We start from the raw sequence: 15,430 nt of genomic DNA on the forward strand, positions 1-15,430 counted from the left end.
ACTGCTTCCCATGCATGTCAATGGAAGAGGGAGTGAATGAGACTTATGGACAGGTTGTCAATTAAGTGAACTGCTTTTTCCTTGGTGGTGTCAAGCCTCTTATGTGATGTTGGTACTGCGATAATCCAGAGAAATGAGGCAGAATTCCATTGCACTCCTGAATTGTGCCTTTGAGTAGCTGACAAGCTTTTGAAAAGCCAAAGGGGAGTTCATTCCACAGAGTCTCCAGCCTACGAACTGTCTTTGTATTCACACTAATTATATAATTTGTTCAGTCCCAGTTCCATTTCTATTCAATTATAACCTTCAGAATTGTATAATATAACCTTTAACAATAGTAATGTCGATGAATGTCACAGGGAAATTGTTTGACTCCATCTTGTTGGAGACGATCATTACCTGGCAATGCTGGCATGAATGTTCCTTGACATTTACCAGCCCAATCCCGAATATTGGTAATAAAAACAGAAAGTGCTGGAGAAACTCAGCAGCTTTGGCAACATCTGTAGAGAGAGAAAGTATTAACTTTTCAGGTCCAATGACTCTTCGTCAGAACACTGTCCAGTTCTTGGTGTTGCAGGCGTGGAAAGCTCTTCACTGTCTGAGGAGTTGTGAATGGTGCTGAATGCTTTGCAATCAGCAAACATTAAGATGAAGAGAAGGTAATTTATAAAACATTTGAAGTAGGTTGGGCTCAGGACACAACCCTGAATAACTCTCACAGCAATGTTCTGAGGATGAGATGATTGACCTCTAATAACTACAGCCATCTTCCTTTGTACTAAGTATTTGTCTGAACAGTGGGGTGATTTCCCCTGTCTCACATTGACTTCAATTTTGCTAGGATTTCTTCATGCTGCTCTTCATCAATTGCTGCCTGTCACTATCACCTTCCCTTTGCAATTCTCTGCAGATTGAAGTCCTCAGCTGAAACCTCCAGAGCAGAACTCATATGCACTCACGCAAGCTGGCATCTGTGTTATTCTTGTTTTCTGTGACTGTGGTGCCCTTCTCCCCAGTGTCTCACTATATTGCAGATCTCTCTTCTCCAGTACGCTCTCTGTGACATGCACAGTGTCAGATTCTGGGTTGCAGACTGCAAGCATAGAGACAAGTGAACGAGTGACTTTGCTGTTGCTAGGGTATCTGGACAGGTAAACCATGAATCTCGGAAAGGAAAAAGCCTTCCAAGGATAAAGTAGTGGCGCGGTGAAGGGGAAATGTAAAAGGTACATCCTTACATCAGCTGGAGCTTGTAAAACAAAAAAATGAAATGAGTGAAGCATGATTAGGCATGAGGATGTCATTATCTTCAATTTATGCTGCTAGCCACAGCTTCAGCAATGGTGTTTCCGATAATGAATATCACTTTCTCCTGGATGGGAGCTAGGTCAGGCCCTACGTTTAGTTGCCTTTGCGTGTGCACTACCTTCTTCTGCAAAAGAGAGGGAAGTATCTTAGTGAGTACAATGTTACCTGTTTCAGTGATGTCATGCTTGAACAGCTGGTAATATGCGTATGCTGTGAGATTTGGATGTGAGGATTGCAACAGTGCCAAATGTGTGAGAGTGAAGAGAAACATATGAATCTTATATAAGTGTCAAGAATTGATTGAGATTTTAGGAGCTGAGCAATGAAAGTGTGATGAATTGAGAACATGGGGCTCATGCTGACATTGAAGGGAAATGGCATTTGAAGATGCACTCTTTTATCTTGACATATGATTATTAAAATTCTTGTAGGACCACATCCAAATCTTTGGTGCTATATTCCTGGCATTCACCTCCGTGGCTCTTTTCTTATGCCTCCTTTTCTCTCCATCCCATCAATACAGGTCATCCCTCCTCCACCAAGACCTCCAACGCAGCATCAGAAAATCTTGGCACATGCTTTCATCCATAGTCAGCCACTGACCTTATTAGCACAACATTATTCTGAATAATCTCAGCACCTTCAGCAACCAGAAAGCCCCTTACAAAGTACAGTCTTGCTTTAAGGACTGCTGGCACGTAAGAGTACGAGGTCCTCTGCCGATGCACATAGCTGCTGAACAATGTAGTTGGTGCTGCACACAGAAATTGGGATTTATGAACAAAGAGTACAAGCTTGCACGCTACCCCCATTACTGCATTCCACTAAACAGGCACGTGCTCATTGGACACTATGATCCCCGTGTTCATTTTTAAGAGTTATCACTTTCTTTCCATGTCTGCATTGTGGGAAAGGTTTACTTCTATTTGTAGTGTCAGGATAGATTTTATGCTGAATGGATCTTAGCATTTGCTGTGCCCAGATTACTTGTCTTAATTTTCCTCTAGCCAAATCATTTCATTTTAGGGGAACCTGTTACGTTGGGGTGTAGTTAGGAGGGAGGGGGGGTGGGTTGGAGATTTTAGAATTACTCTAGTCATTACTCGGACTATAAGCAATCTTAGAAAATGTATTGACCATGTTGATAGACAATACAACTTACCAGTTTGCCCAAATATTGAGTTAGTAAAGATATTGCACATTCCAAGAAGGCTCACCACATTTTCTCATTTTTGGCTACACTGTAGCATCCATGATATCAGCCAAATAACTAACTGCTACATTATTTAAAATTGATTTTAATTAATTGGATGATGTGGATGGCCATACATCAGAAAACAATTCTGGGGATGAGGTTGTGCCAACTGGAAATCATTAGTCTCGTTTTAACTTGCAAACTCAAATCTTACCAATCTCTCCCCAGTGAAACGGGTTGATGCCTCCTGTCGTACAATTGTAAATAAGGGTAGTTTTTGGCCTGTAAAAAAAAAAGGATGGCAACAGAGTCAAAGAAATGTGTATTAGGAGTGTAGGTAAAACTGGTAGAGTTTTTCATCTGGACATTGGATAATCAGACCAGTGGCTGATCACAGTGCTTCTTGTGGAACACCTGCTAACAAGCAGGAAGGTTCAGCACTGCTGGTCTGAGGTCACAGTGAAATGTGATGGACTATTCAAATGATCCTGAGATGTACAGCAATGCAAATGTAAGCAAAAGAAGGGATTAACAAACAAAAGGTATCATTTCTATCTCCCCAGTGCATCCATTCTCATCTGTATACAATGCTGTCTTTTAAAAGTAGGGTTTGTTTTCCTATCCTAACTTCAAATGTATTTTCTACATTCAACTATATCTGGCATCTCTTTGTTCATCTTCTCTATATTCTTCTACCTTCATCATCAGATTAGTATATTTCAGTCTTGTCTCCCAAATTTATTTACGAATAAATTTGATACAAAATATTATAGAAAGATTGTTGAATTGAATGTGGAGACCTACCATTTCCAACTAAAACTTACTAAAATTATTTGCAGAGGAAAGGTGATATCTAACTAACCTAGTTAATGTTTTGGGAAGGTTACTAGCAGGGTGTATTTACCAATGTTGTCTATCCATCTTCCAGAAAAAAGCATTTTCTGAGTATCTGCTTGAGAAATTATTAGAAAAACAAGAGTAAATAGAACTGGAGGTAATCTCATAACCATTACAACATGGTTAGAAATTAGCAGACAGATAGGCTAAAGTTTTTGCCCTGTGATTAGTGAATGTAATAATCCTGTCCTGTCGGAAATTTTATTGGGATCCTCAGCTTTTCACCATACCTCACCTCAAAAAGTCTAGGGTAATTGGAATAATCAAAGTTAAAAATCACACAACACCAGGTTATAGTCCAACAGGTTTAGTTGGAAGCACACTAGCTTTCGGAGCATCCGAAAGCTAGTGTGCTTCCAATTAAACCTGTTGGACTATAACCTGGTGTTGTGTGACTTTTAACTTTGTATACCCCAGTCCAACACTGGCATCTCCAAATCTGGAATAATCAAGATTGAGATTAATAAATTCTTTTTCAGGTAAAGTATCACAGAATTCAGGAAAAAGACAGGACAGTGGTGTTGACCTACAGATCAACCTTGATTTTAGGCTTTCAGGGATTGAATGGCCGAATTCTGTTCCTACAATCCTATTTCTTTTATGCTGCTTCCACAGTTCATTCCCAGTGCATGCGTTTACCAGTGTCACTGAATCCTAGTTCATCAGTCAACATAATTTCCCTGGCCTTTGACTTCACTGTATGTGAACCACAGAAGTTTTCTCTTACTCACACTTTGCCATTTGCATTCCACTTATTCATCCACCCTTCCTCCTCCTCTCCTTCCTCATGCACCCCCCAATCTCGGGTCTAATTATTCTCCTTCTCCATTAATCTAGCTTTCACCGAAAGGCATACTTGAGTTGGAATCTCTAATTGCAACATCATGTCAGATCACTTAGTTGTGAATTTAAAAGAATCTATTACAGAATGCTGTAGAACAACAATGCTTGAAATGGTATAAAATGTTTTTAAAATTATTTTAGTGCGGGATTTGGGAATTGTTAGCAGGGCCAGAATTTGTTGCCCATCCCTACTTTCCCTTGAACTGATTGGGTCTGGAGGCCATTTCAGAAGGCAATTAAACAACCACATTGCTGTCTGTCTAGAGTCACATGTAGGCTAGACCAGGCAAGGATAGCAGGTTTCTCAATTGAATCAGCTGGGTTTTGAAGACAATGGTAACATGGTCACCATTAGGCTAGTACTTAATTCCAGACTTTTTAAAAATTGAATTCAAATTTCACATTTACCATGGTCCAATTCAAATCCATGTGCTGACATAGCCTCTGGATTCTAAGTCCAGTGACATTACCACTAAACCACAGCATTTTTCTTTCACCTTACATTTATGGAGATTGAAAAACCAACCAAACATTAGTGGGCACTATGTCTGCAACCACAAGGGTAACTGTGGCTCAACTGTACTTTTTAATTTAAAACAGAAGGCAGCTGGAGAAGAGTTATTATTTGTTACAAGTTTATGTCAAAGCATTTGCTTAATCCAAACAGCAGGGAAACCTTATGATATGTTTAAAAGATGTAACCTCAGACAAGCAGCTCTTATTTCTACCTCCCTTTAATAAAGTGCATTAATTCGGTTTCTCCCAGAGAATGCTGAACTCCTGTCAAATATTGCATAGAACAGGGCAATAAAACCTGTCACCATTAAACCAGAAATTTTGTTCCAATTATAACAGTTGATGAATGACAAGATGATTTACATTGGCAAAATTCAAGAGGAAAAGGACACTTATAATTACAAATCAGTGTTGTGAGTACTAGATACAGAGAGAAGCATAAAGATCTCTCACCTGTGAACTGCTGTATACCAGCCAGCTGCAAGCGTGAGATTAACCACTACATCAACAGGGATCAAGTCAGCCACTGCATCATTAGTAGCTCTCATAGTGCGAAGAATCCCTTTGCCAGCCTGCAGGAAACAACATATTTATAACATATGTAAAGAGTCAATTATAAACTGGCCTATAGTTAGTCCACCTCAGTACATTACAAAGTTTCATCACTCGCTGACACTGTATGATATTTGGTCTTCTTTGCCCCCTTATCTCTATCGTTTTCTGACAACCCTCTTCACACCGCAAAATGCAAGACTAAGCGATAGAAATGTGACATGATGATCTTTGATGTGGCTGGAGTAGCAGAGGGTGGGTGCAGAGTCTGATCTCTCTGTGTGAACAATGAGGTTCTTTGGGCTCTGTTTCAAATTGAGGTAGAGTCAGCGTGGCCGAACAGTCAGAGGAAACAGAGATCGTGTTGTTGTCAGCATTACTGTGGCTTTTACAGAAATGAGGGCCAGGAGTGTATGGTGGGTGTGGTTCGAAGTTAGGGAGGGAATTCAGGAACTAGGCAAAGAGAATTGGTGGCCAAAGAGTTTCAGAAATTAGAGAGATCAGGGAGTGTTCCTTAAACGTGAGATTAAGAGGAACACTCTTTGTGCTCCTAGCTCAATATTCAAGTTAGCTACTGCAAATAAAACCCGGTTTTCCTGAGTTCAATTGCCTCTGATGTCAGTTGCCTCAAACCAATTTTGTAGTGGAGACTTCATGGTTATTTCATGGGCAAAGGACATAAAAATTGTTTTAGACATGTACCCTGCATTTCTTTTCCTTTCCCAATAGTCAGTATTTCATGTCCAGCCAGGAAGCTCTGAACGTATCCCACCTGCTGCATTGATGGGCTCATAGGCTGTTTAGCATCTTGAAAACGGGTGTTGTGTGGCCAAACTTATAGATATATTATCTCATGAAACTAATCTTGATCTTTATCATGACTTTGTAACTGAACAAACTAGTTTTCTTTTCTTGGCTGTATGACTGCAGACATACCTCTCAAATCTTGTCAAAACTCGCACATACTTCTCACTTAAAGTGTTGTCCTGACCTATTTTATAACAATCCTAGTGACTTTTTTGTTATATAAAGTCAAGCTACCTGTGATTTACATGCTATCATAAACCATCATCTACACCTCTCAATGATTCTCCAATGTGGTATTCTCTCTTCATTCCATTCTTACATCCCTCCAATCTGGTTTTAGATTTAACCATCAGTTACGTTCTGTGAGGCTGTAGTCTTGACTCAGTGTTCCCCATCATTCTCAATTCTGCCTTCTTTGACAGTGTTGATCAGGTTTATATTAACTCATTGCGTATTTTCCATCATTTGCATCCTTTACTTTTGTGGTTTCACATCTCCATGTTCCAATGCAGTCACTACATCCCATTTTGTAGGGTTTACAGTAAAGCAATTGAATCCATGTGTTTTGGTATTCAAAGAAGTCTAACAATGGCTCATATGACTAATTTCCAGCTTGGTGGGAATGTCCCCTGAAGAGAGACTAGGAAAATGGAGCTTGTATTCTCTAGCATTTTGGAGAGATGATCTCATTGAAACTTAAAATATTTAAAGGGATAGGCAAGGTAGATGTTTCCTTGATTGATGGGTCTGTAACAAAGATACACAATTTCAAAAAAAATGAAAAGCCTCTTAGGACTGAGAATTCTTTTTAAACTCAGAGGGTTGTGAACCTTTGGAATTCCTTACCCCGGAGGACAGTGGAAACTCAGTCATTGAGAAAGTTTGAAATACAAAATGGCAGATTTCCAAATATAAAGGAGGAGAAGGGATCTGAGGTTAAAAATCACACACCAAGTTTTTAACTTTGTACACTCCAGTCCAAAAGATATATGAGGATATTGTGGGAAAAAGGCATTAAAGGGAATGGTCAGGTATGACCATATTGAATGGCAGAACAGACTCAATGAGGTCAACAGCCTACTCCTTTTGCTTTGTTTCTATCTAATGGTAATCCTTGTCAACACCATCCATGCAAATGAACTCCATCTCAATCTCTCCACCATCACAACTGACTCCAGGGCTTTCTGATACAACCATGATCTCTGTCTGATGTACATTTTGAATTGACCATTGATTCATAGCTCACAATTATACTTTGATAAACCGAAGCCATTCTGAAAGACTTACTAGCAACTATGAACCTACAACTCCAACAGCCACTGTAGCTGGCCACTAAAACTGGAGACATTGAACTTCTGTGTTCTGTTCTGTCCAAAGTAAAGTCTTATATTATTGTCTCATCACAACTACCTATTTCCACCTTTTTGATATTACCTGCCTAATCCCCTAACTCATCTCCACTAAATATGAAACCTATTGCTGTGTCTTCATCCCAAGGAATTGATTTCTCAAATACATTTCTCAATGATCTTCCAACAACTTCAACGAAAAACACTTAAGTAACATAATTAGTCAGACTTGAACATTAAACTGTGAATTAGTTTGCATGGTCTACAATTTCAGTGGATGATCTGTTTACTTTATCTTGTAAAATCAAATATAATGTGGACAAAATCACTCTTCTGTGATCCAATGTGTCATTGTAACAAATAATTTTTATTTTAATTCGCTCAAGGGATGGTGAGTTGCTTTTTTGTAGCCTATCTGGTGCAGGTGGACCCACAATACCATTAGGGAGGGAAGAATATGTGATGTTGTAATTTCCCACAACTGCAATTGCCTTTGCCTCTCTGAAAAATGCAGACAATTTCAGGTAGGTACGGAAAGTTTTGTGACATGGATTGATTCTTATTTAAAATAGATTTATTCTATTCTACTCTTGGACCTTTACTGCAATTGGAAAATTATTTTTCCCCAATCTGTTTCATCCAAATTAACACTCTCTCAATCATTCCTAAACAACACAACAAATTGCAATGATATAGTGCCTTTAACCAAATTTTTAAAAATCACAATGTACTTTACAAATAGAATACCAAGTGACAAAGCAGATATTATGCTAAAGTTACAAAAAGCTTGAGCAAAGATGTAGGTTTTAAAAGGCCATATCAAAAGGATGAAAGAGAGGTGAAAAGTCTTAGCAAAGAAATCCTGACCTTAGGAACTTGACACATTAAAGCTTGGCCAGGAGTAGAGAAGCAATTAGAATTAGGAATGCTCAAGAGGTCAGTATTGATGGCATAGAGAGATTTCAGGGGGCAGTAGGCTGGAGCAGATTGTGAGGATTTGAAAGCAAAGGCTAGAGAGATTTCTGATCAACATTTTAAAAACACATATATGAACTTTGTCATTTTTGAGTTGAAAGGATATTCCAAGCTAAAGGAAGCTAGCCACTAAATGAATGAATCACTTCCTTTTAACAAATTATAATGAAATCCTGCTACTTTATCATGATGTTCCCTTGAGGTTGTATTTGGAGTATGAATACCTGGACAATAATCCTGTAGATTTCACTACACAGGATAGGGTATGATTTGGAGATTCTGGTGTTGGACTGGGGTGTACAAAATTAAAAATCACACAACACTGGGTATAGTCCAACAGGTTTAATTGGAAGCACACTAGCTTTCGGAGTGTCACTCCATCAGGGTAGATTTCTTTAATGTGCACCTACACAATTAGAATTGAATTTCCAACTACCATCCCAATTCCTTTAACTATTGCAGTGGACTTGGCCAGTCCATTGGTTAAACAGACAGGAGGTAATTCAAAGGAAATGGAGCCCAGAAGCAAAAAAGTGTCAAGGCCCACAAAGGTCATTGCTTGTGGCTAACTTGGAGAGATGACCACTACTAAGTTCCTCTCTCTCCAACTGAAACCTTGGTACCTTCTCTCCCACTACAAGGTCCACTGCCCAAGTGCTCCTAGCAGTGATAGAGAATAATGGTTAGGGTAGATTAAGCCCTGTGCCTGTAGCCTATGCTCATCTCATTTGTTACTGCGTACATGGGTGGCATGGTGGTTAGTACTGCTGCCTCACAGTGCCAGAGACCCGGGTTCAATTCCCGCCTCAGGCAACTGCTGTGTGGAGTTTGCACATTCTCCCTGTGTCTGCGTGGGTTTCCTCCGGGTGCTCCGGTTTCCTCCCACAGTCCAAAAATGTGCAGGTTAGGTGAATTGGCAATGCTAAATTGCCCATAGTGTTAGGTGAAGGGATAAATGTAGGGGAGTGGGTTGTTCTTCGGATGGTCGGTGTAGACTTGTTGGGCCGAATGGCCTGTTTCCACACTGTAAGTAATCTAATCTACATGTAGCAGAATATGCAGCCCAGATAGAAGTGGGAGGATAAAAATAAATTTGGGGCCAATATTTGGCAGTGGAACAACTTATCTGATTTTTGCCACTTTTTTTAGTTGTTATACTGACCAATTTGGAGTAGGATAGCAGAGGAAATTCCAGGCTCATCTTTCTTAAAAATGTAGAATAGTGAAAGAATTGAGCAAAGCATTTGAGAAGTTTGGAAGATTGGGTTTCATTTTTCTTCAATTCAATATTTGAACAAAATTTTACTTGCAGCATTACGTACGCGTGGAATGTATTTACCAAGAACTCTCAACCTAAACATTCCACTTAAGGTAGGGGTACTCAACTGGAATGGAAGATAGACTTGAGGAGAAGAATGGGAGGACATCTCATTAACGTATACAAGCTATTAAATTGAATGACAAAGAAGACATACAGCGGATGTTTCCCGAGAGTGAAAAGCCACAGTTTTAGGATAACGGGTGCAGATTTAAAACAGATGAGGAGGAATTCCTTTTCTGGAAGGGTTGAGAATCTGCGGATCGCGTAAGAAGGGGATAAATAGATTTTTAATAAATAATGGTTGAATGGATCTGGGGAGCAGGCACAAAATTGGAATTGAGGCAGAGATGAAATCAGTCATGATCATATTGAATGGTGAACAGGCTTGAGGGATTGAATTGCCAACTCCTGCTTCTAGTTCTTAATAGAATTATTTTTAAAAATTCTAAGGAACCATATAAATTATTGTACAGAGGAGCCCAGACAAATTATAATCAGTCTGCATGAATTTGTTAAATCAAGGTCAGGTCTAATTAACTTGATTTCTTTTGAAGAGATAATAAGGTAGGCTGATGGTATCAAATTTTATGCAGTCTCAGGTGGATTTCAGGAAGGATTTTGACAAAGCCCTACATGGAAAATTGGTTATAGCCATGGGTTTCAAGAAAAAAATGGAATGTTAGATCTAAAATCAACTTAGTAGCATGAAGCAAAGGGTAATGGTTGAGGGGAATTTTCACGACTGGAAGGTTGCTTCCAATTAGGTCCCACAGGGCTCAGTATTTGCTTTTCATAGTATGCACCAATGATTTAAACTTCACTGTAGGGAAAATTATTGAAAGGTTTGCATGTTGGTCATGCTGCCGATAGTGAAGAAGAAAGGTGAAAATCACAGGAAGATATGAATAGTGTGGTCAAGCGAACAGAAAAATGACAAATGGAATTCAATCCAGCGAAATGTGAGGTAATCTTTATGAAAGAGCAGACCAGGTGAAGGAACAGACAAGACATGATGAAAATGAAAGGACAGGTGAAGAGAACATCAAGAGCACTGCTTTGTTTTGTATTTAAATCTGAGAAGGACAGGAAACTTAGCCATGCGATATTTCACCTGTGAACTCAGTAATTCTTAAGATTTATTTATTCATGAAAACACAACTAAAAAGATCATTTACGTACAGCAATGAAAAGCCCACTTGGTCCATTGAAATTGTCAATCCAACCCTATTTAATAAAAAAAAGTGCACAATTAGATTTTTTAAAATTCTATTGTCTACAATTGATTTTACAATGGTCAGCAAGGCATTCTTTACAAAATGTTTTTATAGTATTTTCACAGTTTCCACAGTAAGGCATAAGTCAGCATGAGAAGCGAGAAATAATTTGAGAATTGATTTTCGTCCCACTATAGAACATTACCTATTTAAAAATTACAACAAATTAATTTTAGGATGTAATATAGAAGGAAGCTTACTAAAAGCTGAAAATATTCTATTTTCAAAGGATTATAAATGCAGGATAATTCATGAATGTGATTCAGAAACATTAAATATATGCTTATTTGTAAATCCTCTTCACTCTCAACTTTCATCCATCAACGTTTCTAAAGGTGTAATGGAGACAGAATGAAATCATTTTTTCATTGCAGTGAGAAGTAAACAAGCTTGACAGGAACATTATCTAGCTTTGTGTATTGAATGACTTGTGGATATCAGCACAAATAGTTTTGGAAACCATTTTTAGTGAAAAGTGTATGATATATATTAAACTCATATAAAAGATTATATTACATCTACTTGATGATATAAGGCTGACTAATTCAAATAGAGAAACTCTAGGGTTAACTTTAAATAAGATGAATGTTAATCTGTCTCTCAGAATCTGTCTACCAGAAAGTTCTGGTAGAGAACTTACCTCAACAAGCTCAAATCTCTCACCATTTAGAGAACAGTTCACTGCCACTTTTATGTTCTTCATGTTACCAAAGGAGCTCACTTTGGTTTTACTAGGTGTAACCCCAAACTTTAACTAACCTTCTCATGCCTGACCGTTGATATTTTTCTCTGGAAAGTGTTGCAAAAGACAAATAACTTTGTATACAGAAAATAACATTCGGTTTCTGTGCATTTTATTTAAATTTACATTGTTAGCTACAATATAGAAATTGTGATCAGGGAGAAGCAGAAACGTGCGGAGAGCAAAGCTTTAATATTTCAAACAACAATCATGTGCTGTATCAAGTACATAAACCATACAATGACACAAGGTCTGTGGTCGGAAAGCATTGCTTCAGGCTTCAGAATGTTCATCTATTTCCGCTACTCCACCCAGGGTTTCCCTACAATGTGTGCCTTGTATGACCGATGATGCATCAGTCTATCAAATGCCATACATTTGATTATTAATGTTGTCGTGATTGTAACAAGGTCAGCCAGGTAGATCTCACAGAATAGGAGTTCCCTAATTGGGCTATTAATCTGGTCCCGTTAAGAGCCTTGGCTGACAGATAAGTGCCAGGCATCCTGCCACTCGAAGGGCTGGGTCTGAGGGACCTGGGTCAGTGTCAAGGACTTTCTACATGTAAATAAAGGATGACTTGCTTACAGGATATCGCCTCTGTGCAGTTATTTCAGTGGTGATTAGAGTAAAGCACGCTCCTGAAGACGTTCACTCACAATAGTCATCTTTGAGTTGTGGTAAGCATTTCTGGCATCATGCCGTTATTTGGGAAGCTTGACTCGTTCAATCCTGCTGTTGAAGACTGGGCACAGTATGTGGAAAAAAACACGCTATTTTGCAGGCAAATAACATGGGGGCAGATGAAAAGCAGCAAATAATTTTTCCTGACAGCTTATGGACCGGCAGCTTTTCAGTTATTAGGAGCCTAATGTTCCCTGAAGCTTCAGATACTAAAGCCTTCCTGACTCCAAATATGACTCCCAAACCTTCCTTCTCTATATGGGCATATTTATGCTCTGCATTAGCCAAAATCCTGGATGCATATGCTGTTGGGCATTCCTCTCCATTGGCCACCTATGAGCTAATACTACCCTGATGCTATATAGGGAGGCATCACTTGTCAACAACAGATCTCACTTGGAATCATAGTGTGCCAACACCTTAAAGGATGATAGCTGTTTCCCCACTTGCCTGAAAACTATGGCTTGGCTATGCAGGAATTTCCAACACTGAATCTTTTTAAGAGTTGATGCAAAGGTGTCAGGATGGAGGCCAGGTTATGTATGACTTTTCCGTAATAATTCACCAACCCAAGGAAAGATCTACGCTCCAGTACAGACGTGGGAACTGGGGCACCTTTGATCATCCTCACTTTATCTTTCAACAGGTGTAACCTGGCGTTGTCAACTCTGTAGCCCAAGTAGGTCACATGGGGAGCTCGGAACATACATTTTTCCCTAATAAGGCTTACACCCACCTGGGAGAAATGTCTAAAGGACTATGTCCAAGTTCTCTAAGTGCTCCTTAGTGGTCTTCCCTGTTATTAGCACATCATCTGGATAAATGCCAACCTGTGGTAGACTTGGTAAAATGTTCTCCATTGTCCGCTGAAAAATTGCACAGGCTGACGCTACCCCAAATGGCAATCTAGTATTCTGGTACAAACCCTTATAGGTATTAATTGTGGTATACTTCTGGCAATCTTTATCTAACTGCAATTGCAAGTTGGCATGGTTCATGTCCAGCTTTGTGAAAGACAGGTTTGCATGTGAAGAATTGGGTATTTATCCAATTGTGAACTGCAGTTTTCCATTTGTTTATAATGCCCACAAAGGTGAACTTATCAGTCAGGCTTCACAATCAGTATAAACAGTGCTGCTCACTCCACAAACTGGACTGGTTCGATGATTCCTTTACTCTCCAGCCTTCTAATTTTTGTCTCTACTTTTCCCGTAAGGCAAATGGCCCTGAGCAGATCTGTCAGAATTGCAGAATTGCCTCCTGGTCAACATGCAAGGTGGCCTTGGCTCCTTTGATAGTTCCTGTATCTTCCTGAAAATCTTCTAAATATTTAATGTCACTCAGGCAGACATTTTCTAATCAAACAAAATGTTGCGCCAATCTAGGTGAATCTTCCTCATCCAATTTCACCCCATTAAGCTTGGGCCCGAGCCTTTTACTACAATCAATAGTAACTGAATCAGCTCCTTCTCATAAGAGACCGGAAACAAAGTTTAACCCTTAATATGTAACGGTTCTCTGTTCTAGGTTCTCAACCTAGCTGAGGTCGTGTACAAACCTAAAGGTTGGAGTCCAACAGAGTGAATGTTGTTAGAAGGCTGGTTCTGCGATCACTGAAACAACCACGCTGGTGTCAACCTCCATTAGAGTCAGCTGACCTTTTAACCAGACGGTTATTTTGCTTGGTTTTGATTTAGCTTTAAATTGCTAAACAATGTAACTGTTCCAAACCAGATTTAGGTGGACTTTCCAGGGTGTGGACTCTCCTGAAAACCAGCCAATGAGCCCACTAACTCAATTTAGATTTAGTGGGTCTCTTGCTGTCTTGAATCCACATACTGGCAGCAACTGAAAATGGCCTGCCAGCCTAGATCCAAAAGAAAATTTTAGCTGTTTGGCTAAGGCTTGGCTTTATTTTGGGGTTTTCCTATGGGCTGACCTCAGAGTCCCTCTGTTCAGGATATGTCCTGTGTAAGGCTATGTAATTACCTTCATTCAAGTTGTTGTGGTTATGATCGCCGAGCTGGGAATTTGTGTTGCAGACGTTTCGTCCCCTGTCAGGTGACATCCTCAGTGCTTGGGAGCCTCCTGTGAAGTGCTTCTGTGATGTTTCCTCCGGCATTTTCGTGATTTGTATCTGCCGCTTCCAGTTGTCAGTTCCAGCTGTCCACTGCAGTGGCCAGAATATTGGGTCTAGGTCGATGTGCTTATTGATTGAATCTGTGGATGAGTGCCATGCCTCTAGGAATTCCCTGGTTGTTCTCTGTTTGGCTTGTCCTATAATAGTGGTGTTGTCCCAGTCGAACTCATGTTGCTTGTCATCTGAGTGTGTGGCTACTAAGGATAGTTGGTCATTCAAGTGGTGATCCCCAAGCTCAATTGGACTGCCGAGGGTGTCTACTTCATACTCATATGTTCCACTTACTGCATTTCCTGATGATAAAGCCAGTTGTGTGCCTGTTTGAAGTCCACTTGAGCTTCAGGTGGTAGGCAGTTTTGCATGGGTACATCATTAATCCCACACATTAAATCAGCATTTCATTAAGGGTTAAACCAATGTCATGTGCTTCTGCTAGTCATCCTAACCTAGTCAAGAATCCCAATATGGATTCCCCTGGTTCTCAGATTGCCGAATAAAAACAATAGCATCTCAAAATTAAAGGAGGCTTGGGATCGTAATATTCCTTAACAAATCCGTCAACTCTTGAAAGGTTTTAGTATCTGGAGCCTCAGGGAAAGTTAAGATCCTAATAACCGAATAAGCTGCCGGTCCACAAGCTGTCTGGAGAATTACTCATTGCTTCTTATCTCCCCCAATGTCATTTACTAGGGAAAAAAATAAAGCATTCTTTCCACATACTAGGCCCTGTTTTCAATGGCAGGATCGAATAAGTCAAGCTTTCGAAATAACAGCATGATGCAAGAAATGCTTACCGTGAATCAAAGACAATTATTGCGAGTGAA

At 39.6% G+C, this 15,430-nt stretch overlaps 1 protein-coding gene across 1 annotated transcript in view; it reads right to left on the reverse strand.

The window, feature by feature from the left end:
• Window positions 1-15,430, reverse strand: part of LOC140458063 (fatty acyl-CoA reductase 1) — a 199,017-nt gene that overhangs the window by 17,225 nt on the left and 166,362 nt on the right. The window contains exons 6-8 of the mRNA XM_072552107.1: window positions 10,946-10,990; window positions 5,216-5,334; window positions 2,721-2,788 (exon numbers count right to left, since the gene is read on the reverse strand). Of these exons, the coding sequence (XP_072408208.1) occupies window positions 2,721-2,788; window positions 5,216-5,334; window positions 10,946-10,990 (232 nt within the window). The remainder of the gene's footprint in view (window positions 1-2,720; window positions 2,789-5,215; window positions 5,335-10,945; window positions 10,991-15,430) is intronic.

The sequence above is a fragment of the Chiloscyllium punctatum genome, chromosome 32, assembly GCF_047496795.1.
Source record: "Chiloscyllium punctatum isolate Juve2018m chromosome 32, sChiPun1.3, whole genome shotgun sequence".
Lineage (NCBI taxonomy): Eukaryota > Metazoa > Chordata > Chondrichthyes > Orectolobiformes > Hemiscylliidae > Chiloscyllium > Chiloscyllium punctatum.